The sequence below is a fragment of the Micromys minutus genome (assembly GCF_963924665.1).
Source record: "Micromys minutus genome assembly, chromosome: 21".
Taxonomy (NCBI): Eukaryota; Metazoa; Chordata; class Mammalia; order Rodentia; family Muridae; genus Micromys; species Micromys minutus.
The window spans coordinates 48,962,400-48,990,013 of NC_137956.1; the positions used below are offsets into that span (position 1 = coordinate 48,962,400).

At 47.4% G+C, this 27,614-nt stretch overlaps 1 protein-coding gene across 1 annotated transcript; it reads left to right on the top strand.

Annotated features, from left to right (window-relative positions):
* Positions 1–137: 137 nt before the first annotated feature.
* RPSA (ribosomal protein SA) lies at positions 138–3,730 on the top strand. The gene is made up of 7 exons (XM_080934231.1): positions 138–177; positions 781–947; positions 1,457–1,575; positions 2,387–2,632; positions 3,041–3,169; positions 3,270–3,435; positions 3,578–3,730. The coding sequence occupies exons 2-7, from the start codon at positions 815–817 to the stop codon at positions 3,670–3,672; spliced, it is 888 nt and encodes a 295-aa protein (XP_080790357.1). The 5' UTR covers positions 138–177; positions 781–814; the 3' UTR covers positions 3,673–3,730.
* The last annotated feature ends 23,884 nt before the right edge of the window (positions 3,731–27,614 follow it).

Here is a 27,614-nt window from a genome sequence, read left to right on the forward strand (position 1 = left end):
GCCCGCTCGCTAAATCTGCGCGTGCGCCACAGACTCTTTCATGAACGGAAGCTCTGCCCTCTTTTTTTGCTTGACCTGCGTTGCTATTGGCTGGCTGTGGGCTATTTAAGAGCGTCATTTCCGGGCGCCCATCCTTTCCGCGCTACCCGGGGACGGGTCCATACGGCGTTGTTCTTGGTGAGTCTCACGTGGCGTCCTCGGGGCCTCCCGACGCCGCGCTCTCGAGCTTCCTGCCCCATGGTGCCCGGAGGGTCCAGATGCTGCGTGTGTCCGGGCGGCTTGGTTACCGGCGGCGGCGCCACGTGGTGGCCCGTGGTGAGGTGGGGCGGGCGCTTCTCCGAGGCCCTTCTGCGGCTCGTGCCAGGCCCAAGGGGCCTGTCCGCAAGATACTAGGAAAACTGCTAGTGAGGCGCATAGAGATGGGACGGGAACTGTCGGTCAGGCTTGAGATATAGAAACAGAAGCACCCCAAATATGGCTGCCTTTGCAGACCTCGCCGTGCGAGGTTAAAGCTGTTTAGTAGATATTCCTAAGAGTGCCTGCGGAAGCGCTAACTTCCAACTGGCTAGTTTTTCTGCATGATCTCTGCGCCGAAGCCACTTAATGATTAGGCGGCTAGAAAAGTTGAAAGGGACGGAGGAATGAGTATACAGTCAGCTTTACTACGAAGAACGGAGCCTGGTGGCATACTTAGGCCTTTAATTCCTCTCACGGGAGGCAGGGTAATCTTGTGGGTTCGAATCTAAGAAAAACAATGGACGAATCATTTTTTCTTTTTAGGTTTCCATCGTAACTTAAAAGGGAAACTTACACAATGTCCGGAGCCCTTGATGTTCTGCAGATGAAGGAGGAGGATGTCCTCAAATTCCTTGCTGCAGGAACCCACTTAGGTGGCACCAACCTTGACTTTCAGATGGAGCAGTACATCTACAAAAGGAAAAGTGATGGTCAGTTGCTACTTTTGATAGTTTCTGACTTGCCTAGTGGGTAGTGTTGGTACTGAATGATGCTTGGAGGAATACTACACTGGCTTGTGTTGTATTAAAGAAGGTGTGAAGGAAGGGGGCCAGGTGACATGGAGGATTAACTGAAGGGAAGAGACAGGTTGAATCTGCACACTATTAAAGCTCAGGGTGGAGGCCGGTCTCGGCCAGTGAATTTCTGAGTGTCGGAAGTGTGCTACATTGAATTGATGGCAGGATTTTCGCTAACACCAGTAGAGCTTGCCTCTATGACTGGAGTTTGGTAGTGGTCACTGCCACATGCTCTGCCTTCCTACGGTGTCTCTTTACAAAGCTGTGAGGTTAGCAAACCTGTCTGGGCACCCACTTAAAAGAGCCGATTGTGGCCTGGTGTGCACAGCTCAGGAGGCAGACAGGTAGGTCTCTGACTGCCAGGATTACCTGAAGCTTGTCTTGGAAAGACACCCCCCAATGATTGCCATTTGCTGTCCTAGGTATCTACATCATAAATCTGAAGAGGACCTGGGAGAAACTGTTGCTTGCAGCTCGCGCTATTGTTGCCATTGAGAACCCCGCCGATGTCAGTGTCATCTCTTCCAGGAACACTGGCCAGGTTTGTGGAATGGGCTTGTTTGGGGGCAGTAATCCACAGAATACATTGGGAGTGCATACCAAATTACCCAACGTGGATAACCCAGGAGGTCACTCTCCCTGGGCTCTGTCCTAGTGGCGTAGGGGAGCATAGGCATTTGCTCAGTGATGTACAGTCCCTTTCCACAACGTTGGAGATAAAGCTGGGCTTTGTGCTCGCACCTGCATATTCCTACAACTTCTCAGAGTCCTCGGACAATGACTGAGGAGGCAAACCATGCAGGAAACAGCTCAATGTCAGTCACAATAGCCAGGTTTAGAGTCTGCTAATTTGAGTGTATCAGTTGTAAAGAGTGAAATACGAAGTGTTGAAACTATTTTTGATATGTACTGGCTGTCTGGGTCTCTGAAAAGTCAGTTTCTGAGGCCCCAGGTCAGTTTGATCACTTGTGCAATCCAGTACCAGCCCTCTGTGAGTGTGTGAGATATACTATTTTGTAAACAAGCCATTTAAAAGGACTTCACTAGAGGAAAAGGAAGGATAAGCTTGCTCTGTGTTCTGATAAGTTTGTCCAAAAGTCAGGTGTTTGCTGGGTATCTGTAACTCCTGTGAGGGGTGTGGGGCATGAGAGGCTTTAAATCACCAACAGTAACTGGCTTCATAGAGGAGTGGGTGTCTGACTAGAGATGGCCACACAAGTGTTACAGTTGGCCTGGCTGCTTTAATGAAGTGCTCCCTTGCTGCTTTGGTGTTGATAGGTGACTAGAAGTGGGTATCAGCAGTTTCCTTATGAAAGCATTCGTGATAATGCTGACTCAATCTCCCTTCAAAGCGAGCTGTGCTGAAGTTTGCTGCTGCCACAGGAGCCACTCCAATTGCTGGCCGCTTCACACCTGGGACCTTCACTAACCAGATCCAAGCAGCCTTCAGGGAGCCAAGGCTTCTAGTGGTGACTGATCCCAGGGCTGACCACCAGCCCCTCACAGAGGCCTCTTATGTCAACCTGCCCACCATTGCTCTGTGTAACACAGACTCTCCCCTGCGCTATGTGGACATTGCCATCCCATGCAACAACAAGGTACTTGGTCTTAGAGAGTTGATGAAGGCACTAGGGAGGCCTTCCGTGGTCCCCTGCACATTGTTAGAGCTTGGAGTTGAGGTCACATGCTGGCCGATGAACTCACAAGTGTAGGTAGTGTGCTAAACGAGTGGCAAGGTTTTCGCTAACATCCCACGCTGGTCCAGTGAGTGGGGTTTGATAGTAACCTTTGCTACACAATTTGATGTGTGAACTCTGGGCTTGTGTATTCTAAGTAAATGTTAGTGTTGGGAGGGGTTATTTTGTGAGTATGTGCCCAGTGAGTTTCTATACCTGGGGTAGTGAGCTGTGGGTGTGTGGAATCTAAGGTTTGGTACCAAGGAATATCTAGCAGGGGTCTGGTGAGGTGAGAGTTGGCTTTGTGTTTAATGACTGTCCTACTTGCAGGGAGCTCACTCAGTGGGTCTGATGTGGTGGATGTTGGCCCGGGAGGTACTCCGCATGCGAGGTACCATTTCCCGTGAACACCCATGGGAGGTTATGCCTGATCTTTACTTCTACAGAGATCCAGAGGAGGTAAGGTTCTATTAAATGCTGGTGGCCACAAAGTGAATGGGACGCCTTGGTCTGGTTCAGCAAAGCTAAATTTGTCAGTTCTTTGCTTTTTAAAAACTAGATTGAGAAGGAGGAACAGGCTGCTGCTGAGAAGGCTGTGACCAAGGAGGAATTCCAGGGTGAATGGACCGCACCAGCTCCTGAGTTCACTGCTGCTCAGCCTGAGGTGGCTGATTGGTCTGAGGGTGTGCAGGTGCCCTCTGTGCCCATCCAGCAGTTCCCCACAGGTGCGTTTTGAGTGCCCCCAAGTGTGTTGTGTCTGACTGGGTGTGCTTGTGGATGCAGTGTGTCTTGACACATTTGGGGGTGATTTGGGAAAAGTTAAACTCTGTTCCTAGAGCTGATGACTTTTTTGTGCTTTCTTAACAGAAGACTGGAGTGCACAGCCAGCCACTGAGGACTGGTCAGCAGCTCCTACTGCGCAGGCCACTGAGTGGGTTGGAGCCACCACTGAGTGGTCCTGAGCTGCTCAGCAGACACCTGAAGAAAGGAAAAAAAGGTGGAAGGAAAATAAAGTTTCTAACAGAGCTGCCTCTTGTGGTCTTTACTGCAGACTACACCTGGATTGGTGTTTGGCTATACAACAGGCATGAACCAGGGGAAGGGACATTTCTCCCCAGGTTCGCCTGGCCTGTTATATGTTGAATGCTTAAGCTTGTGGACATGAGGGGTTTTTATGTAAAATGCAATAGCACCATATTACTGTTGTGCTATAGGAGGCTTTGATAGCCTTCAGACTGGAGGTGCTACTGCAACAGGTTTGTGCCACTGATTGAGACCAGATGGGATTTTGTGTCCCAGAACAAAGTTAATGACCAATACTGTCTGGCACGTCTGCTGTGCTGTAGGGGTCTAGTGAGTAAGTGGGATTTCGGGGTGACATTCTGTGAGCTGCAGTGAGAAGTGCAGAGGTGGCATTGCAGGGGTTAAGTACACAGGAATTGATGAGGGTGTGGAACTGAACGGGATCTGGTCTACAGTGGTGCATGTGATCCCTCGCCTCCAGTGCTGCTGAGGGCTAGGAGTGGAAGATACTCGAGATTGGGACCCAGGGTTCTTAAGGCAAAGCTGCTCTTTAGTTGCTGACAGGTCCTGTTGCCACTACAGAGCTAGTCTAAACCTGTCATGAGCAAACGGGATTGTCAGGCTCTGGATGCCTGAAGCAGCCATCTTTCTGATCTAACATGGAGCAGTGCTAGAGCTGCAGAACCTCAGTGGTACTTGTTAGTACCCCTAGTGGTGTGCTGGGCTGATTGGCCAAGATTTGCACTGGTTTTACAGGTTTGAGTAACACTAAGTGTACAGATTCTGTTTTTGTAAATCTTGCAAAAAACTGCATTTCGCACAGTATTGAAACAAATTGTGCTTTGGTGTAGGAATCCATATTGTCTTATTTTCCAGTTAGGCAGTTAAGAGGCCACATGAAGATTGGCTCAACCCCATTCAGCAGAGAAGAAAGAAACTTAGGCTTCTGGCCAAGAGAGCAAGCTTAAGATCAGCCATGCCAGATGCTTCTGCAAAGCCATTCCCACTCGGGGCTGTGTGCTTGGACTGCGGTTTGTGTAAAGACAGTTTCTTAGGACGTGGCTGAAATAAGCATTCCTGTGCTCGATGGCATTAAAAACATTTTAAGATGTTAAAATGGCAGTGGCATCAGCTCTCCAGTGTCTAGTCCGTTCTAGTTAGGTAGAGGTGGTTCGTGCTGCTTCATAAAATAGTGCAAGGTGCTTCCTTCAGGAACTGGCAAGACCTACCTACCACCTGGAGCTCTTGACAACATTTTGTGTATGAGCCCCTAAGTTGGTCCAGCTGGCCTGGTGATCCCTGTGCCCCAGACTACAGGACTGCAGCTGGCACAGGTGGGACAGAAAACTGAACAGGTGTTTCCTGTATTAGTACTGTACCTAGGCTGGGTAGTTGCTGTAGGAATACCATATTTAAAGTCACTTGTTTTCTGCGTGGGACAATGACCTTTTCTGGAAATTTTTTATTTCTTGAATGGTCAATATTCTTGGTTATTATAAACAAAGTCATTTTACTATTTAGCAATACATGCTAAGGGCCACCCCCATCCTCCCTAAGCCGAGGGGTGGGCTTGAGCAGTTAGGGACCATCCTCCAGGAAGTACTCTTAATTCAGAGAGAAAACAGGCATTGGTGTGAGGGTGTGTGTGTGTATACAACCAAACATTTAATATTGTACAAGGTTTAAGACAACATAGAGGGGCTCTAGGAGGAGACAAGTTGACCCCAGAGGGAATTCCCAGTGAGAAGTACCAAGCACTACTCCTATGTACTTATATTAAGACTATTCATAATGGCCAAGCCTTTCCCACAAGAAGCACACAATTCTGAGGGCAGGAACTAAGTCTCTTGGGTTAGAAGGATGGCTACAAGGAAGAAGTCCTAGGGCAGCACTTTGCAGCCCAGGGTAGACCTCAGACCATCTCAAGCAGGGCCACTGATGTCTAAAGCTAGTCTAAGGCCCGTCCAGGATGAACCAAACTAAGCCCCACTGCCATGTTTTCCCAGGTTTTGCATTTCATTTAGACAAACAGCAATGGTTATTTAACATTGTGCTATGACTGAAGAGGAAATAGCAGTTGTGAAACTGGCAAGATACAAAAAATGAGAACTAAGAAAAGCTGCTGAGCTTGATGCTGGATCTAGAAGGTTCTGCCCTAAGCTCTACAAAAGGACATCACTTTAGCACGACAGCCACAAGGCACATTTTGGAGCATGCACACAAAGTTGCTGGCCTTTCTTATTCCTCAGACAGCAGTGCCACCCATGTAGTTTACTTCCTGGATCTCTTCTGGGAACTTGGGACTGTCAAGTAAAATTTAAGTGGAGCAGGGAGATTCCAAATGTTGGGGAATCTTAAGGACCAAGACACTGGTAGGCTAATGATTGGCCAGGGAGAGACGTAGAACCAAAACAGTTGGGTTCTTGTGCATTGGTTGTAGACATGGAACTGGTAGATCTAGAACAAAGCTCCACCCTTGGCCGGGATGGAGAAGAACCTGTGCTGGGAGAGGAAGAGGTGGGGAAGCCCTTGGCCGAGTCGTCTACTAGGATTCACTTTCTGAAGATGGACAATGGGGCAGGGGCTGCATTTATGCTCTCCAGGGCATTAATTGCGAGCGTTTTCACGGCAGAAAGCATGCCAGGTGCTAGGACATGCACTGCAGACAGAACGCAGATGTGGGAGGGCCTCTTCCCATGGCCTTAGTTTTGCAGTGACATTCCAGGTATAGGCCCTGGGTGTGAGAGTCAGAAGGTTAGTCCTGCAGTCCTCCAGGCTCCCACGGAGATCTTAGCTAAGGGCTGGAGCAATGCCTGTGGAGGGGAAGAAGAAGGGTGAGAGTGTGGGAGGACAAAGCTTTCCCAGAGTCTCCAAGTGACACTCGTAAAGGGAGATCCATGTTGAAGAAAAAGTGTTGACTGGCTGTGTGTGGCTCAACAAGGTGTCTGCCGTGGATCCTGGGAACCTGAGTTCTGCCCTCAGGACTTTATGGTGGAAAGAAACTGGATTCCTGCAAACCTCACATGAACCCCACAACTTTTTAAAAAAAAAATGTATATATAGATATATAAAAGACTTCTTCAGAAGCCTCACTGGGCCGACTCCAGACCCACAATATGGTCAGGTGAGAAAGGTGGGGGTGGGAAGGGAGAGCAGAGATTTGAACCAGGTTTGTGGGTCATAGATCTTCATCCACCAGATCTTAGCCCCGGCTTCCCCCAGGCTTCGCGGTCCTGGGGTAGGCTGTGTGGTTGGAGGCAGAAGGCACCGAAAAGGCACTGTTAGATGATAAAAGGGAGGTTTCTGGGGTCTGGGGCTAGAAGGTAGTTCATGGTCAAGTGCACTTGCTCTTTCGGAGGGCTATAGCTCCAGGGACGCTGATGGCCTCTGCCTCCTCCCTCCCTCCCTCCCTCCCTCCCTCTCTCTCTCTCTCTTTCTCTCTCTCTCTCTCATACACACACACACACACACACACACACTCCTACCTGACACAGAGGTTCCCACTGGCCTAGGGAACAGGGCACAGAACTGGCGCACGCTACCTGGATTGCCGTTCACAGAGCGCATCAGCAGTCAGGTATTTGGCCCGACAGCGAACTCTAATACTGTAGCCTGTGTTCATACAGGTCTGGAAACATCCACAGTATGATGGGAAACTGAGTCCAACCTAAGGCCTCGTGCTTCTGTGGATGCAGCATCCCACTTGCAGGAGCCTCCTGGATCCGCGCAGGCGAGTTCTGGGACTTGGAAACTATCTCAGCCCTATGCTGGTTGAGCTTTGCTGAGTCCCAGGCCTGGTGCTCCGTGCCCCGGATGCTCTCTCCCATCAGCCCTGGCTCCACAGCTGGGTGGGCAGTTGGGTTGGTCCTCACCCTATGAGGTTCCAGGTTGGGTAAAAGCCACAGGAGCAGAACTTTCTGGTGGGTATGTGTCTCCACTGCGCCTGCTCCTTGACCCCCACCTTCTAACTTCCGTTGTTCTAGAAGATCCACCCAAGTAAGACACACCCTTGCTCTTTCTCAGGGTTCCATGCGTTTCTAGTGGCCCCAACCCAATCAGTTCCCAATGTCTTCAGATTGGTCCTAAGAGCTCCGGACCTGTCCCCAACGGTCACCTGCCAAGTCCCGCCCCCCATCAACAGCTCCCAGACTGTCCCCAAGGATTACTGGTCAGCCCATCCCCAGTAGCCACCAGTTCCCAGCCACACCTCTCTGTTCCTAACGGTTGCCAGCCTATCCCCAACGTCTGCAGTCAACTCAGACCCCAGTCAACTCCAACAGCCTCCACCCTGTTTTTTTAATTTTATCTCTTTATTTTGTTTTTTTGAGGCAGGGTTTCTCTGGCATAATCCTTGGCTGTCATTTTGTAGATCAGACTGGCCTAGAACTCACGGATCCACCTGCCTCTGCCTCCCAAGTGCTGGGATTAAAGGCATGTGCCAACAGAGCCGGCTCTATTATTTTACTTTTTTTAATTAGATAAAATTTTACTAAATTAAATTTTTACGTTATTAGAACATCAACTATTTTTAAAATTTTATTTATATGTTTATAATTCTGCTTATATTTAAATTTTAATATGTATTAAATATTTATGTATATAAAAATAAATATACATGCACACACACACACACACACACACACACACATATATATATATATATGCGCAAATGTAAGAGGCAGCTGTGGCCGCTTTCGGGTTTGTTCGTCCCCTGAGGAGAACGGAGGACTGGTCAGAGGAGTTCACCTGCGAGCCGCCACTATCTGCTACTGTGGCAGACTCGGCAATGTGGCTGAAGTCTTCCAGGCCAGGGACATGAACACTGTATCTAGGGAGGCTCTCCCAGCTCTTTCTGGATATGTCAATTAGTTGCACAAAATAATGGGTGACACTAAACATTTTTCAGTTAGATAGAAGTCTAATTTTTTTTTGTATGTTTGTGCACCACATGCATGCCTAGGGCCTGCAGAAGGCAGAAGAGGGCACTGGAGTTATAGAATGGTTGTGGGAGCTGCCTCCCATGTGAATGCTGGCAACAAAGCCTGGGCCCTCTGCAAGAACAGCCAGTGCTCTTAGCCACTGAGCCGTCTTACCAGCCCCAAATTATATAATATATCTATGTATATATGCAAAGTATTGTATAGCATGTATGTAAATTGTCTTAGGGTTTTACAGCTGTGAACAGACACCATGACCAAGGCAACTCTTACAAAAACATTTAATTGGGGCTGGCTTACAGGTTCAGAGGTTCAGTCCATTATCATCAAGGTAGGAGCATGGCAGCGTCCAGGCAGACATGGTGCAGGAGGAGCTGAAAGTCTTACATCTTCATCCGAAGGCTGCTAGCAGAATACTGACTTCCAGGCAGCTAGGGTGAGGGCGTCTTAAAGCCCATGCCCACAGTGACACACCTACTCCAACAAGGCCACTTTCCTGGGCCAAGCATATATATATAACCCATCACATAAATAAATACACATCTATATTTTAAAATTTGAAATTACTATGTTTCAGATGGTTTCTCACGACACAGCCCATGCTGGTCTGAAAGTCACTCTGTAGCTCAAGCTGGCTCTGAACTTGCAGATCTGCTGTCTCAGCCTCCTGAGTGCTGGGGTGGAGCTGAGGTTGAGTTGTCCCATCAGGTCTCATCGTTTGCATAGCAGCTTCTGGGTGGAGGTGGGCGTTAACGTGTGTGATTTTTTTTTTTTTTACCACTTAATTTAAAAAGTGTATGTTTTCCTTTTCTTTTTTAAAATCAGGGTCTCCCTGTATAGCTCCAGTTGGCCTGGAACTCAGTTCACTCTGTAGACCAGGCTGGCAGCAAATTCACAGACATCCACCTGCCTCTGCCTCCCAAGTGCTGGAATTAGAGGCAAGATGACACCTGGATTAAAAATCATGTGAACTGATTGTGTGTCTGTGTGCACAGTCAGACAACAGCCCCAGTGTCATTGCTCTGATGTCATCACTTATTTTGTGACAGAGTCTAGCAGTGGCTCTCAACCCTTTGGGGGCCAAAACCCTTTCACAGGGGTCCCCTAAAACCATCAGAAAAAACAGATATTTACATTACAATTCATAACAGTAGCAAAATCACAGTTATGCAGTAGCAACAAAGATAATTTTATGGTCGGGGTCACCACAGCATAAGGAACTGTATTAAAGGGTCACAGTGTTAGGAAGGCTGAGAACTGTTGCTCTAGGTAGTGTAGGTTTCTCTGAATTGGTTAGCTAGACTGATTGGCCATCTGTCCCATCCCTAGGGATACCCCTGTCTCTGCCTACCCAGTGCAAGGATTACAAGTGTACTACTGTGTCTAGATTTTAAAAAATGATGTGTGTGTGTGTAATATCCATTGCTCAGTTCTTGCCTCCTGGTGACATGCACACACTTGATGTGTACATGAACCCATGTAAAAAAATGTCCCCATACATAAAAATGAAATTAGTAATAAAGAGATCTTCATAGCAAATGGGAAACTGAGATGCAAATTTAAACCTACCTGGAGGGTGGCTTTAGTTTCTGGAACCACCTAGGTTTAGGGGTGACAGTGGTTTTCCCACCACTCCCAAGGGAATTATCTACCAGTCATCCAGGCTGGAAACCTTAAGAAATATGGAAGCACCAGTGAAAGGGTCTAGTCTGAATATCAAGATTAAGAGGGCTTTGGTGTTACAGACACAGGTTCTGTTGTGAGAAACTGCATTGCTCCTGGAGCAGGAGGGGCTCCTTAAGACCCAGAAGTAAACACACAAGTCTCAGCAGGCCCCTGAAATTTACAAGGTTCACAAGACACCTCCCCAAGGTTATAAAGTCAGCCATGATTGCTGGACAAGTATACTCTCAGACAGATGGCAAACTGTTCTGTGAACTTTAGGTATGCTGGTTTTGTGGGCTGTTAACGTGTACTGGAGTGGTGATCTACCTTTCCTGAAGTTATTCATGTTCCTGTAACTCCTTACCCATACCCTTGTAAATAACATTCATAAACTTGTTAGTTCACTGAACTAGACTTGAGTGGGCTGAATTGTTCTCTTTGTTGTCAGTGCTTTAGCTAAGTGAATATGTGTTTGTTTACATTTCCCAATGAAAAGTCACACAACAGCCACCCTGCTGGGTTTTATTCAGTGCATGGTTCAAACACAGGGTTTTCTGTATCCTAGGCAAGCACCATACGAACAGAGTTACATTCACAGCCCTAAACTCACAGAGACCTCCTGCCTCAGCCCCCTGCATGCTGAAACAATAGCTAAGCTCATGCCCAGCTTATCCCTGGATATTTAATACAGTGATTGGAGCAACACTGCCACAGCATGGAAATTCTTGAACAGTCAGTGGACTTGGCTCAGGTTATGTCTAGTTCCTGATATGTGGAACCTGATGAAGTCTGGGAATTGTTTTGGTTAATATCACAGCTTTAAGTGGTCACGATGAAGGAGCAACCCAGGAAGAACCAGCCTAATTCTCTTAGGAGCCAGTCGACCTCCTATGCCCTTCAACTGTTGGTACTGACTTACTTACCTTGGCCACCAGGGGGCAGTGCAGTACCATGGTTGCCGACATAGACTCCTGATCGGCATTAACTTTTGTTTCCTGTGGTACAAGCCCGTAACCACAGTTGAGGCAGGAGGAGTTTCTAGTTTGCTTTTTGTGGCTGTGATTAAAAACAAAACAAATCAAACAAAAGCCAACTAAAAGAAACACAGGAAAAAGGGTTTTACGATTCCATGTTACCGTTCCGTACTGCGGGGAAATCGCAGAGGCGGAGGCGGCCTCAGTCAAGTTTAGAGAGAAATGGACAAACCCACTCTGCACGTGGCCTGTTCACTTGATTACACTCAGCCAGACTCTGCATAATTCTGCAGCCCAGAACCCCCTCTCCAGGACCTGGGGCTGCCTCCGAAGTTTGGCTCAATTAACAGTCTGGACAGTCATCCAAAGATCTGTATGCCTACAATCTGGCCAATCTGATGTGGCCAATCCCCAGTTAAAACTCCCTTCTCAGCTGATTCTAAGTTGTATCAACTTGACAGCCCAAACTAACCAGTGCAAGCAAGGGCGGTGAACGGAGGCCATCCTGAGCATCACAACAAGACCCAGTCTTAAAAAGAAAAACAAGGCAGGTTGTGTCACACAAGACACACATTTCTAGCTCCACGGTTGGGAGAAGAGGTAGAAAGATTTCTGTGAGTTCAAAGCCAGCCTGGTCTACAGAGTGAGTTCCAACCCTCCATAAATAAAAACAAAACAAACAAAGGATCAACCCCCCCCCAAAAAAACAGAACAAGTAACAAAGAGACCAATGAATACATCACCCCTTTGTGATTTAGGGAAGTTTTGGCTGGGACAACTCTAGCTCCAGGGCTTTGACGCCATCCTCTGGCTTTTGTGGGTGTTCACGTGCACACACACACACACACACACACACCTATTTAAAAATATGGTCTTTAAAAGAGTTTTGGTTTCAGCAGCTATGACGCGATAATTAAACTATATACTTATTTGGCTGGTTTGGAGGACAAAGTAAACCAGGATGCCGGAGGCACAGGACCTTCTCTACTTATAAACAGGGCGCCTCGTCCGAGGTTAACAAAGCAAAGACTTTGAAAGTCCCCCTACCCCCGTCTTTCAGTGTGGGAGCATGCAGCTTCCCTGTGAGAGCACAGTTACCCCGCTTTCAAACAGCTTTCCCGGGGAGAAACCTGCTGTGTGACTTTGGCACCCCAACACTAGCAGTGTGTGTTACTAGAGAAGAGGCCTCATTTGATTTCTATTTGGAAGTTCCTACAGGTGTACAGTGTGTTGCTTATCCGTGTCACCTTCTACCAGTCTCCGCCCACCCCTGCAACCCTCCTCCCACTCCGCCCAACTGCTCCCCATTCAAGTGCACGTCTGAGCACTTGTGCGTGCGCTCGCACAGGCGAGCATGTATAGAGGTAGGGCAGTGTGTGGGATTCCCTTCTTGCTTTGACCACGTGGGTTGGGGGTTGGGCTTGCCCAAGCATCTTTACCCACAGGCAGACACTCACTGCTTCTTGGTAAGCCCAGGATTAGAACACAGAGAATTTTCTTTCTTCCTTTTTCCATTTGCAGGGGTCCCTCCCCGCTGCACATGCGCATCTGGACAGCTGACATCAGCAATTGAAATCCCTGCAGGAGGCTGATGTCTCGCAGGCACAGCCTTTGTCTGGGTCTCTCCTGGTGGTAGACCCTCTACCATGGCACTCCACCCTCGGGACCTTGGATTCCTCTTCACAGATGTGAAGTGGAGGGACTTCTAACAAAGCAGAACGGGAAAACACGGTCCCTTCCTTAGGGAACACGATGTCCATTTCCACACAGGCCGTGGCTGACCAGAAACAATTGTGACTGGGCCCTTGCAGAGTGTGGGGAGGCAGACGGCGCCTGGGCGTGGAGCTTGGGGACACACAGGCGCTTTGTCTGAGTGTCTGGCTGTTCAGCTGACATCTCGTCCCCTGTTTACCACAGAAAGTCAGAGACCCAAGAAGCTAGCAATCTGTGAGGCCGAGGTCAGAACTGCAGATGGGGACAGACAGCAAATGAGGAACCGCGTAGACTTGCTCGTCTCAGGTCTCGGCAGTCAAATCATTACCGTTGTTGCCCCTCTGATAAATGCTCATTCATGTTTATACCACAAAACGAATATATGAATGTCACCTGCCTTTTATCTGTTTCCATCCAAGGAGTTAGGACACAGGACGGTGCAGTGGTTGACTTGTTTCAAATCATAAGACAATTTTTAAGATTTTAAATTACAAGCCAGGCATAATCCCAGCACACAGGAGGCAGAGGCAGGAGGATCTCTGTGAGTTTCAGTCTAGCCTGGTCTACACGGCAAGTTCCAAGGCTGTCAATGCTGCGTAGCAAGACCCTGTCTCAAACAGCAAAAAAAAAAAAAAAAAAAAAAAAAAAAAAAAAAAAAAATATATATATATATATATATATATATATATATATATATATATATATATATATATATACACAGTTGAAAATAACAAACCCAACAGTATATTAATTCTTTATTATGTTTGTATGTGGGAGGTCTATGAACCTCTGACCTCCACACACACACGGCAACCCCAACTTGTCTTAGTTAGCTTTAATTATCAACTTGAGACCATCTAGAGCCATCTGAGAAGGGAGTCTCAATTGAGGAATTGCCTAGATTAGATCGGCCTGTGGGCATGTCTGCGGAGGATTTCCTTGACTGCTGCTGATATAGGGGGACCTAGCCACAGTGGGCAGCACCATTCCCTAGGTAGGTGGCCCTGAGCTTTGTAAGAAAGCTAGCGGTGCATGAGCTTGGGAGTAAGCCTGGGAGTGTCTATGGTCTCTGATTTAAATAAATAAATGAATTTATAAACCCAATCTCAAATGATTTACACAAGCTAACAAAGACAAAGAAAAACAAAAAGAAAAATTAGATAGCTCAAAGAAAGCTGGCATCTGGCAGTGAGGTGCTCGTGTGTTTTTACTTAATATTAAAATAAAGAAAAACTAGCAAAGGCACAGGTATGTGTGTTCTCCCCTGGTGAGAGGGCCGGAGCTCTGGGTGGGCTGATAACGTCAGCTATCTGTTTTCAATGGGGGCCTTTTGACAGCATTTTGTCATGGCTATTCAGGTAGATCTTGTCGGCCCTTGTGACACACAAGCTTGCTTGTGCAAAAGGCTGCTGTAGCCAGACATCCAGGGTCCCCGAGAGAGGCTAAAACAGCTGGAGATGTTGCCTTCACTCTCCCAAGTTGGAAACTGAGGTCAGGGTATCAGCAGGGCTGGCTCCAAAGCTGTCTGGAAGTCTGTTGCCGGCCTCTCCCCTCCTCTCACAGAAGCCGTCTTCTCCCTGGCTCCTCACGGTGTCTTTCCTGTCACGTGTCATGTTGAAAGCTGTTCTATTGGATGGTGTCCCGCCTCAATGGTCCATTTTTATCCTGTGCAGGGGACACATACATAGAGGGGACACAATTCAACCTTGACTGTGTCATTATTGCTGCATTGTGGATCATCTTTATGGGAATCAGGGAAGGGCACCATCTCCACAGCATGAAATAAATATTTACACGAGTCCCTGGCCTGGTTCTTCTGCTATGACTTTATTTTTTCCTAATTTTTATGTTGTTGTTGTTGTTGTTGTTGTTGTGTGTGTGTGTGTGTGTGTGTGAGTGAGTTTGTGGGCACACACATGCTATAGAGACCTTATGGTAATCAGAGGACAACCTGCAGGACTCAGTACCATATGCTCTCAGGGACTGAACTCAGGATGTCAGGCTTGGTGTCAGGGCACTTTTACCAGCTGATCCACCTCTCTGGCTTCCTGACATAATTTTAACATGTCACCATTTCCTTTGATAAGTTCCTAAGCAGAAACTTTCACTTTCCAGAATGAGTGATTTACATCTCTACTTAACTGCTGTGCTAGAACAAGAACTATCTTGTCTCTGAGTCTGCCCTCGGGAAGCCAAATACCACTTGTGAAGTGGAGTCACCCAGGGAGAGGAACAGCCTGAAAGCCACAGTTTCACGCAGTGTGAAATGACTTAGAGCAGGGCATAGCTCAATCTCACATAAGCCGCAGATCTACCAACAGGCCATACTGCAGTAAGCATGCTGCCTAGTACACTACAGCTTGCCCTACACGGTCCAAGCCACATCACAAATTCCTGTCTTCATACTCTGAGTAGTTTATTCTTCACACACACACACACACACCTCTGCATACAGTGTCTCAGCCCAGCATGTTCCCCAATGTTTGATGAGGTTCAGCCAAACTGTCGTCTGCCTGTCCATCCTCTGAACAGCAGTCTGTCCATCCATCCTTCTGACAGATCCTCACCTCCTCATGGTCCTACGCCTCAGCTGGCCTGCCCTGTAGCTCACTCACCTCCCCAGGCCTAAGGAAGCTCTTCACTTGAATTACTTATCTAACTACCTTCCCCTAGTTAGCTTGATCTGCCAACTTGACACAGCCCAGAATTACGGAGAAGGGAGCCTCAGTTGAGGGATTTCCCCTGATCAGATTTCCGTGTGTGTGTGTGTGTGTGTGTGTGTGTGTGTGTGTGTGTGTGTGTGTGTGTTTTCCTTGACTGTTATAGGAGGTCCTAGCCACTGTGGGTAGTATCATTCCCTAGGTAGTTGGTTCTGAGCTAGCGGAGCATGAGCCTGGGAAGAAGCACTAATTCTCTGTGGTCTCTGTTTCAGGTTTTTGCTTGAGTTCCCGCCCTGACTTCCCTCAATAATGTGTTGTGAGCTGGGTGTTTGAGCTAAAATAAACCCTTTGCCTTTGTCTCCCAAGTATTGAGATCAAAGGCCTAGATTTAGTTATTTATATTCATGTATTCTTCGTGAAAATGCACCAATTTGTATTTCTTCCTCCCTTCCTTGGAGATTAGTATCTCTTTGGATAAATATACTTATATCCCCATTCTCTTTATAGAAATTACATTATTTTTTACATATAACTTTATTTAAATACCCTTCTATTTACTCTATAAACATATTTTCAAGTCACCATGTATTTATTGAGTTTTTATGGCTTGGGTCATGGGTCATGTGTCATGTGTCATGTGTCAGGCCGAGCAATTGCCAAATCTCCCATGGAAGCCACGTTAGTAGAGACTGGTTGCTCGTACCAGGATGATACCCATTTTAAAGTTAGCTCTCATGAGTTGTCATAGTTTTCCTGTGAAAACCCCACATTCCAAGGAGACAGGCTGGTTTCTTAGAGTAACATGAAACTCTACCCCATTTTAACTCTCATGAACATAGCCTTTTGTTGTTGTTGTATAAAAGCAAAACAATTTTACCTCAGTCCCAACTAAGGGTCTCACATTGACTAACAAAATATGTTTTTCTAGGCAAAATGGGTTTTTTGTTGTTGTTGTTGTTGTTTTTGTATTGTTTTGTTTTTTGGCAACAAAAAGCATTATCCTTCAATTAAAATTATAACAAAAATTATAACCATACCTTCTAAATACATTCATATCCACGTCTGTATCCTGCCCAAGCCATAGGCCATAGGCTTTTTAACTGACAGGTAAAACATCCATACAATACACAGATGATCTCTCACAGCTTTGTCCACAATGAAGCCTCTTTACCTCTGTGGTTTCCTTAATTCTTTGGATTCAGTCTATAACCTGCACAGATACACTGCAGTGTGACACATGATGTTTGAAACTCGGCATGCAAAACCCCATGTTTGCCAGTGGCCCGCTATCAAAGAAAAGGAGAATTACCCAGCAAATGGTAGCCAAGGAAGCTGATGTAATTCTTGAGAGCATATAGTTAATGCATTGTAGAAAGATGGAAGTGCACTCCTCCATGTCCCTAGCACAGCGGGCTCATGGCCATTCTGTGGGACGAGCAGGCATGTGGTATGGAGGGACGTGGCTTGTGGGTAGAATGGTGGGGAATGGGTCTGGGGGTGGTGGTGAAGCTTTGCGTAGGGTGTTGATTATGTGGTGGTGGGAGGCTGCAGCAGAGCGATGGTTACGGTGTGGATGCAGGGTGGGTGCTGCAAGTGTGACGTGCTTTTAGCTTTTGTTCACATGTTTCTTTTACTCTTTGTCTTGGCCTTTGTTCCCGGCTTTGTTGGCCTTTGTTCTCTCTTTGTTTTGCTCTTTGTTTCAACTTTCTTTAGCTTTTGTTTGGTCTTTCTTTAGCCTTTTGTTAAACTTTGTGTGGCCTTTGTGCAGCCTTTGTGTAGCTTTTGTTGTAAAGTACATCTTGGCTGAGGACCCATCAAAAACACCTTCTGTAATGAAAACCCAGGCGTAGAACCTGGCCCTATATATTCCACGTGTACTGAGGTCGCCCAACTCCATCAGGGCCCGCTACCCACAGGAAGCCTTCACAGCAGCCGTTACCTGCAGGTAAGAGGATCCAGGAGGCGCTGGACCTCACGTGGGAAGGGTGCACACCCTATGGGTCACAGGGGAAGCCTGCCAGTTGGGGGTGGGAGGACAACGGAGACCGCAGAAGAAAGAAAGAACAGTTGTTTATTCTGATCCGGGCAAAGGGACCTTTGGGAACATTCCTCTTAGCGTCCCAGATTTGTCTGCTTCAGGAAAGACCTTGGATTTTCATGCTTTGATACCTTTGTTGTAGGAGAAAGATCACTGGTGTCATTGCTGTTTCCTAGTCCCAATCTTGTCTTTTGCTATTGCCATGATTTAAAAAGGCGTTTTTGTGTTTTTTTGCGCCTCCCTGAGGATTTACATAGTTAATGGTTAGTGGGGGAAAGAGATACTGTCTTTAGTCACTAACCATGTAGCACTGCAAAGTTGCCCACAGTCCTGGCCACAGAATCCCACCCATGCTCCTGTAAGCAGCCCTAATGAAGCTCACTGGATTTTATCCCTTCCCCCTGGGAAAAAAAAAACAAAACATGTAAGTAGAGGGGAGGCTAGTTGGGAAGTGGGGGGGGGTCTTCAGGAGCAGGGACAGACAGACAAAGCAAGGGTGTGACTGAAGTACATTATGTACGTGTGCAAAGATGTGGCAACAAAACCCATGGCTCCGTACAGAGTATATGCCAACAAAGAAACATTTTAAAAGGAGTAAAGTTAAAACAGAGATACAAGTGAGTTTTCCATCTCATCTGGGAACAGCTGGGGACAGCTGGGGACAGCTGTCTCCCTTACACAGTGCAGCTGTGAAGACCAAATCTTCAGAGTGGAGCCCTGTTAATGCTTCGTCTCATACAGAATCTCTCAGAAACCTTGGGGCTTTTCAGTCTTTGGGTGAGAGAAAGAGACAAGGTAAAAGAAAGATCACGTGTCGGGGAATGAAGCAATACTCTTGGCTAGAGTATCGGGGAGAACGTGGAGGAAAGGTTTTGAAGGCTGTGAACTAAACAGGGCTGCAGCCAGGTGCATTGATGTTCGGGGAGTATTTGGGATGCAGGGGATTGCTGGTGAGTGCCTCTCAAAATTGCTTCAGGTTTATAGAAAAGTTGCAAGCAGTATAAAGAATTCCAGCAGTCTAAAAAATTCCAGTTTATGCAAATGCTGCTAACATGTTAGCACATTGCCTGGTCATTCTATATGTGTAAGCACATGCACCGGCCATCTGAGATTGAACGTTCTTCCGGCCTCTCAGCAGCCAGTCCAGGCTCACACATCGCTCGTCTTGTCTTGTCTCTTTAGACTCCTTTGACCCGTGAGTGTGCCCCGGACGGCCATTCTCCAACAAGCTTGTTGGTGTGTGTGTTCAGGTGTGTTCAGATGCGTGCATTGTCAATATATACACGACTAGTCTTGTGTATCCATGTGTAGAGGTTAGAAGTCAACGTGGCGTCATTTCACCTTAGCTTCTGAGACAGGATTCCTGTTATTTGACTTAGACTTGTTTGCTGGGATCTGCCTATCTCCATCCACTGGGCACAGGTGCTCAGTGCTCATGCCGGGCTGTGGGTGCTGGGGATTTGAACTCATTTCCTTCACTTTGCACAGCGCGTGCTTTACCCACTGAGCCATCTGCCCTGTTAGGACATTGGTGGTCTTCAAGCTGTTACACTGTTGAATCTCCTTCAGTGTATGTTTGGTCTAAGCGACCTTGAGAGGAAGCTGCTTCTGGTGGGGTCTGATTGGATAATGGTTAGATCAGGCTCCTAACAAGCCCTTGATGGAGATACTTCCTCCCGTGGTTCCAGGCTTTCCATCCAGCGTAGACTCCATCCTTGCTGAGAAAATTGCTGCATCCCAAGAGTCGCCTATAGTTTGGTGGTGTGTTCTGTGCTTACAGGATTATGGGGCTGGGAGCATAGCTCGGTTGGCAGTGCCTGTTTACTGTGAGCTGAGCCCCAGGTTCAATCACTCACTAACACTGGATAAACTGAACAAGCAGGTGACACACACCTGTGATCCCAGCACCCTGGAGGTGAAGCTGGGAGCACCAGGAGTTCAAGTTTAGCCTCAGCTATACAGGGAGTAGGAGACCACTCTGGGTTAAAGATCATTAATCATTCAGGGATGGAAAATGATGGTATTAAATTTCTCCTTTTTTCCTCAGTTGAAACAATTGGGGATCAGAGTATAGAAGGCTTGGGAGGCAGGGGAGTGTGTGGATAACCCCTGCCGACATCTGCTTCTCACAACCTAGTATCCTGCCGGGCTGGGCTGGGACTAGGTTGATTGTGCCTATGGAAGTTTATGTTCGAATCTGATCATGGGAACTTTTAATTCAGGCTCTGTGGAAGAATGACCAGGATTTTAAGGGAGCACCCAAGATCTCTCTATACAAGGGGATTACAGAAAGTTATAAACATTTACAGCTGAGCCTTCCTTTGATATAAACATCATAGGTGGGCATCCTTGAACTGGATTGGTTCAGCAGGCTCATGACCGAGGAGATCCTATGTGTTCTGACACTACTCCCACCACAGACCTTTCCCAAGTTGTGTGTGTGTGTGTGGGGGGGGGGAATTAAAGCTTCAAGATGTTTCTAAGATGTGTCAAGAGTTCTTACTCTCAAAACCTGTGAAGTATGAAATACTCCTGTCCCAGGTGAGGGTATAGAAAGAGGCCATCCAGTGACCACACCTGACCACACTACTCTATGACCACACCTGGCCATACCACCCAGTGACCACACCTGGCCACACCACCCAGTGACCACACCTGGCCACACCACCCAGTGACCACACCTGGCCACACCACCCAGTGACCACACCTGGCCACACCACCCAGTGACCACACCTGGCCACACCACCCAGTGACCACACCTGGCCACACCACCCAGTGACCACACCTGGCCACACCACCCTGTGACTATACCTGATCACAATGAATAATTCTGTTTCTGCTTTTCACTCACTAGTCTCTTTAACTGGCCTGTGAAGACAGAAAGCTAAGCCCAGCCTGTCTGATCTGCTAGGGTGCAGCTCTGGTAATAGCCTTAGGTATCCTGATTGTTGTGTTTGGAACATCAAAGTTACTGTGTGGCCTGACAGAGGCTTTTATTTTATTTTATTATCTGATTTTATGTGTATGGGTGTTTTGCCTGCGTGTGTGTATGCATACCATATGCATGCCCGAGGTCCAGGGAGGTCAGGAGAGAACCTTGGGTTCCTTGGATTTGGAGTTAAGGATGGTTGTGACTATCATGGTTGTTGCTGGGAACTGAATTCACATCCTCTGCTAGAGCAGACAGTGTTCTTAATTGATACAACCCCTGACAAAGTACTTCATAATTAATTATATATCCCATCATGAGCCATCTTGGTGTGGAAAATGGAGACACAAAGTCTCCTTTTTCTCAGTTAAAAGAATTTCAGATCAGGACATGTGACGTCCCGGAGGTCAGGGGAGTTTTGTGGTAAAGGGTTAACCTGCTCTGACAACCTAGAAGGTGGCTGGGGTCCTGGGGTTAGACCCAGCAGTTGGGCTCCAGGAGGGGTTGCCTTCTGCTGGCTGAGCAGCTTATCCTGCTTCCTGCTCTTCTGGTGACCCTTAAAAGCATTTGATAAAAATGGCGCAGCTTCTGTGCATAGTGACCCAGACACCCGTCTGCTTTAAAGCAGCCTGGATTTTGTTGTTGTTCCGCTGGGAGGATGCTATGGGATAAGGAGACAGGGTTATCACAGTTCCCGGGGGCAGGAACCATGGGCCACACCCCAAGGCTCGAGAGAGGTACAAATGAAAACCAGGTATAAAAGCCCCTATTATTATTAATAACTATTAATTATTTATTAATATTATTATTGACCTACATTGAGAATCTTGCCCGGGGCCCAAGTTCACTGAAAAGACTGCATGACTTCCCTTTAGGATCCAAGTTTTTCCAAGATGACTTAGGTCCGCATGAGGCGACTAGAGTCTCACTAGAGTGCATGATAGGTTCTGGCTGAGGTGGGAACTGCAGACCACGGTTCTTTCCCTGTGTTCAGACTGTGGAGAAGCCGCTCTTCCTTCTGCCTTTGTTTACCTGCTCCCGCATGGAGCTTTTCACTAAGATTCGGGTTCCCGGTTCCCACTCCACTCCGGGAATGGTCTTGGGCCTCGCTCAGCAATATTGCTGATTAGCTGAGGCTAACCCGTCATGGCTGCGTGGTTGACTGGGTGGTCACACTCAGTGTTACCAGGAGGAAAGTAAAGCATTCTGAGACTGTGGTATGCCTGTGGCCACACGCAAAACAAATGAATAAAACACGAACAAGTAATTTAAAGAATTCTGAATTAAGCGGACGTGTACATTCAGGTGTTGTTCCTGACTTTTTGTTTGTTTTTTTTTTTGTCCCCCACTCCAACCCTTCCTTTTTGAGACAGGGTTTCCCTGTATAGCCCTGGCTGTCCTGGAACAGGTCCTGTAGGTCAGGCTTGTTTTGAACTCAGAGATCTGCCCGCCTCTGTCTCTGGCGGCCTGGGACTAAGGAGTGTGTCACCACTGCCTGACTTTTTTTTTTTTAAACAGCTTGTACCACATTTCATTTCTGCCCATTCATCCACCCACTCAATTAACAAACATTTGTTGAGTCCCTGTGGCCTGCACTGAGCCACAGTGTGACTATCAGTGTGTGCCAAGTTCAGACTTTGCATTTAGTGATAACAATACAAGAATCTCCCGGGAGAAAAGGCATGTGGTTAAAAAAGCAACTTCCTTCCTCTAAACAGCTTCCAGGAAGTTCTTCCCTGACAGAAGCCTCTGCCCAAACTCAGGCAGGCAGGCTTGCCTAGCAACTGCCTGAGCTGTCCTCTTCCCGCCCTGACTTAAGGCTGGATGGGTGTCATTTTTTTTTCCCATAGTGATGAGGTGGCATACAAATTAGCATGACACTTTACCAGTGTGTCCTTCCTCATCCCCAGTCTAGTAGACCGCGTCTTTCTAGAACCATCTCTGGGCTGTGAGAGTGAGCCTCCGGTGAAACGGCTCGGCTGGGTTGCAACTATGTAGCGAGTTCTAACTGACCAGCTGTGGCTACCACCTCATTTCCAGGGCAACGAAGAATCAAATGAGAGCAGGACAAGCTGGGAACGGAGTCCTGGTTGCCGGATGGGCGTGGATGAAAACACAGGTACGGATCTGCATCTAAGTTGTTGTGGGAATGATTGCAGGGATTCAGAATGTCACAGAAGCATGAAAAATCAGCAAGAGACTGCGTGAAGTAACCTTCCATAAGCACAGCTGTCTTACGCTCATCCCTCCCTTCCTCCGAGCCTCTCTTCCCTTTCTTATCTTTGGAGAATTGGTCTGTCTATGAAACTCTTTCTAGCCTAGAACTCACTATGTAGACCAGGCTGGCCCCTAACTCACAGAGATCCTCCTGCCTCTGTCTCCTGGGCGCCGGGACTAAAGGTGTGCGCCATCATACCCAGCAGCTTAAATACTTGTTATAACACGCCAGTTATCTCCTGGTTATCAGTTATCAGTCAGTTATCAGTCTGGAAATGGAACTACGACAACAAACTCTGTGTTGGACAGACCATGACCCAAGCCACCATTTGTCTGTTTACAAACCCCTGTACCACTCGCCAAAGTCATTCTGTGAAGAGTCTTTCTCTCTCAGACCCTCAGACTTCACTCGGGGGAATCATCCGTGCCTTTGTCTTAGCTTCATCTGGCTGTCTCTCTGTGGGGCCATTTAGTGCTTCACATCCCTCCAGAGTGAGGTCAGCGCCATCTTTCCCATCCCAGCTCCTCCCCTCTGCAGTTAAACCAGCGTTTGAAGCTTGTGCTGTCTGCAGCATGCCTCTCTCACTCACCTTTCTCCGCTGGTGGATTTTAAGCAGGACTCCCCGTTCTCCTTCCACCACAACTCCATCCATCAACTCCACTTCGGCAGTAACAGGAAAAAGGGACCCAACACTCCGGGGCATTAGCCGCCCCTTCCCTATGCCCATTGCCACACTGTGGCTCTTGTCCATACCTTACCATATCAAGGGTTAAGGGTTTTCTCCAGACCCCGAGAGCCTCTGTTCACACTGCTACCAGATCTTCATCCACTTTACCTCAGATCTTTTCCTTTCTTGTTCTCAGCTGACGCTCTGGCATCCGGCATCATGGAAGTGAGTGGATGAGAACTTCTTCCAACCCCATTTTCCTCAAGAGCTTTAAGAGCATTGCTCTCCTTCTGTCTCCCCTCATCTGACAAGGGCAGGCATTCAGCCTCCCCCTTTCTGTGTGTTCGGCATTCTAGCGCCTCATTTCCCCTCAGAAGCATATTGACTTTCTTCTGATTGTGTTCTTGGTGTCTTTCCACAAACACATTTACATATTCACATCTCATCACACCAACTAAACAAGCGACAGATTGACAATCACCAAACACCAGCCCCTCCTCCGAAAGGCCTCTGGGAACGGCACACCCTCCCAGGACCCACACTCAGCCCCTCCATTCTCCAACATCTGGCTCGTGTTGTCTTTCTCTGTCCAAATCCTTAGTTGAAATTTCTTCAACAATCTGTCAGATGTAGCTTCTGTTTCAATCACTCCAAGGAACAACCCCTGATGTGCTCACCAGACACTCCTGAGCTTCTCTTAAACTTCTCCTGGAGTTATCTAACACAGGTGACCATTTCTGAAGCTCTCCTTGCCTCTGGCTCATAAGATCTCACAGCTGAGACTCCTTTCTACTCCTGCACTTAACCTGAGAACCCGAGGCTTAGGCAGAGTTGCTTTTCACAATACCTAACAAAAGCAACTTAAGGAAAAAAAAAAATGGCTTATTTTGGCTCACAGTTGGCTCACGGTTTGAGCGTGCAGTCAGTCTATCATGGAGGAGAAGGTGTGGCAGCTGGCGCTCGAGGCAGCTGGTCCCATCATTGGCAGCAGAAAGCACAGAGACTGCTGCTGCTCAACTTGCTTTTTTCTTTTTATTAATTTTGAGCTGCCAGTCCAGGGGATGCTGCTGCCCACAAACAGGGTGGAGCTTCTCTCCTTCCTTAAACCTCATTGGCAGTGCCCTAGGAGAGGTCTCCTAGGAAGTTTTGAGTCCAGAGTAACCGTCACACTGTCTCTTCCTGCTCAACATTTAGCCACCCATGTGGCTAGTCACCACATTCGAACACTTTATCTCCAGCCATACTTTGTTGAAGTAGGAGACACATCCAGCCTTCAGATGCCTCAGCTGGCCACGGACTCAGGACAGAATTATCTGCTCACTGTAGGTCCCCATGGAGATTCCAGTATCCAGGGGCTGGAGAGTCAGCTCAACAGTTAAGAGCATTGGCTGCTCTTGCAGAGGACCCAGGTTCGGTTCTCAGCACCACATAACAGCACACAACCACCTGTAATTCCAGTTCTAGGGGATCTGAAAGTGTCCTCTGGCCTCCACAGGCACTGCATGCATATGTTGCACACACGTACACACACACACACACACACACACACACACAAGCAAAACACTTATAAAATAAAAATAAAATTTAAGAATGTTCCTGTGCTCATAGACTACATGTATAATTTCAGCTTTGAAACGCTGTATTGTTTATGTGATGTTTAGGTTACCATACTTCTTGTGTGTTTATCTTGCTCCATTGTAGTAACTGACGTTTTCACACCTAAACACTTGCCTAGTGTATTTATCTATGTGATTGAGTTGCCAACCTTGTGTCAATGAGTTCCTCTCCTTGGAGAGGCTCCAGGCAGAGAGCCTGCTCACCAAGAAGGGCTCCTGTATAGCTTGTGAGGTAGCTGTGGGAACAGCCTACACTCCTTTGTCTTCGTTGGCTAAAGTGAAGCGCTACAAGAAGATGTTTAACATGGCTTTGTGTTCTAAAATGGGAGGTTGCCTCCAGGATACTGGATACTGGAACTCTCTTTTTTTGATAGTCTCCAAATTCCTGTTGGATTTTTGGCATCTCGTGGCTGTCTGCAATAAGGCTCCCTAATTCAAAATAAATATTTATACGGCATTGTTCATTATCCGACACTGGCTTGTCACCAGTGATCAACTACTCAATTGTCATTGTATTAATGTGTAAACACATTATCAAGGAGACGCATCCATGGGGGTGGGGATCCCTAGAGGGCATGAATGACTAGTCATCTGGCTAATGGTGACATTCTTCTCTTTTCTACCTCTGTTGCTGTGACTTGACCAGCACAGAAGCTGTTGTGTTTGCTGTGAAATCTATACTCAGAGGGAAGCATTAGTTTCTAGCCCAAGAGAAGATTAGTTAGGGTTAGGAACTGCTATGGGGAGCAGGTGGGTTTATTCTGCCCCATTAATTTTTGTTTCCACAGTGGAGAGAGACACTGGCTACATATCAGCACTGGCACCCACTCCTTCCTTGCAGGGAGGCAGGGGTTCTTTGACAGCCCAGGGCTTACACTTCCTGGTGTAAGTGTAAAAAGCAGTCAGTGTCCAGCACAGTGTCTCTCCCGTAACTACCCTTGCCCTTCCCCTGAACTGCCCTGCGTCCTGCACGGGTACATTGCCCGTGCCCCTCCCCTGCACTGCCCGTGCCCCTCCCCTGCACTGCCCGTGCCCCTCCCCTGTACTGCCCGTGCCCCTCCCCATATGGCCCTCTGCCCCTCCCCTGCACTGCCCGTGCCCCTCCCCATATGGCCCTCTGCCCCTCCCCTGCACTGCCCGTGCCCCTCCCCATATGGCCCTCTGCCCCTCCCCTGCACTGCCTGTGCCCCTACACCGTCCCTGCCCTTCTCCTCTCATTGGCTATCCGCTCCTCTCTTTGCTGACGTCACTTTCTCCTTATTCGTGGGCCCATCAGGATGGTTGAGACCGGCTATCTCCTTGCTGTTGTTTCTTTTTCTTTGAGTACTACAGTCTAGCTTGTCTGGAGATAACTACCCGCTGGGCAAGGAACATGGGTTAATGGGTGAAGGGACTTGTCACTAAGCCAGGCAGCCTGAGTGTGATCTGTGGGATGCATGTAATTGGGAGGCAGAAAACCAACTCTGGCAAATTGTTCTCTGACCTCCACAATACTCATTGATGCGGACACCCCAAATAAATAGATACAATATATTTAAAAGACCATTCCTTCTCGACAATTTGCCTGCTTTAAAAGTTTTTACTCATAGAGTATTTTTGATTTTGATCATTAAACTATGATACTTTGACATTAGAACATTTTCTTCTACATCAGAACAAGATGTTGAACTTGTTATTGTAAGTCATTACAAAAATAAAGGTGGTGGGTTCACATCTCAGGGAGTGCAATGGACGGGTTCACATCTCAGGGAGTGCACTGCTGTAACAAACATGGTCAAGGCATGAAAGAGTGGAGGAAGCCACAGGCAAGGAGAGCGCAGGAGTCACATCCAAAGCCATGCTGTCCTTAAACAAAGGAAGCAAAGGGGTTTTATTCAGAGAGTCCGCAGAGCCGTACAGGGAGGTCCTGTTGCTCAGCACGCTCAGTTAAGGAACATGTTCATGAACATTGTGAGTTAAGGAGCTCACTCTTGAGCATGCTCAGTTAAGGAGTACCCTCTTAGGCATGCTCATGTTAAAGGCATGGAACACTGTTTAAAATACTAAAGGGGTGGACAGGAACACCTCTGGGCATAAACTCACGCACCATAATGTTGAGAATAAGCGATGGTTACTTTGGAGGTGCCCTCATATAGGAGTCATCTTGGGTGCCTGCCTTCCTTAGGGTGACAACACTTTACAGTGATTTTTTTTTTTTTTTTTTTTTTTTTTTTTTTTTTTTTTTTTTGGCTCATGAAGCAGCAGTCTTTATGATCTGTCTTCTTCTTCCTTCTCCTCCCCTTTCTTCTTTTCCTTTTTCTGTTTTCTGTGTTAGAAAGAATATTGTCTCAAAGTTAAGAATATATTCTAGTCTACCTTGGTTGATATCCTAACACCCCATTTCCTACTTCTCAGTTCTCAGACAACTTCTCTGTTGTCTTAGTTAGGGTTTTACTGCTGTGAAGAGGTACCACCAAGTCAACTC

Coding starts and splice junctions, on each gene's coding strand:
- RPSA (XM_080934231.1), top strand. CDS start 815: ATGTCCGGAGCCCTTGATGTTCTGCAGATGAAGGAGGAGGATGTCCTC. Junction 3,170..3,269: donor TCTACAGAGATCCAGAGGAG/GTAAGGTTCTAT, acceptor TTTAAAAACTAG/ATTGAGAAGGAGGAACAGGC. Junction 3,436..3,577: donor CATCCAGCAGTTCCCCACAG/GTGCGTTTTGAG, acceptor CTTTCTTAACAG/AAGACTGGAGTGCACAGCCA.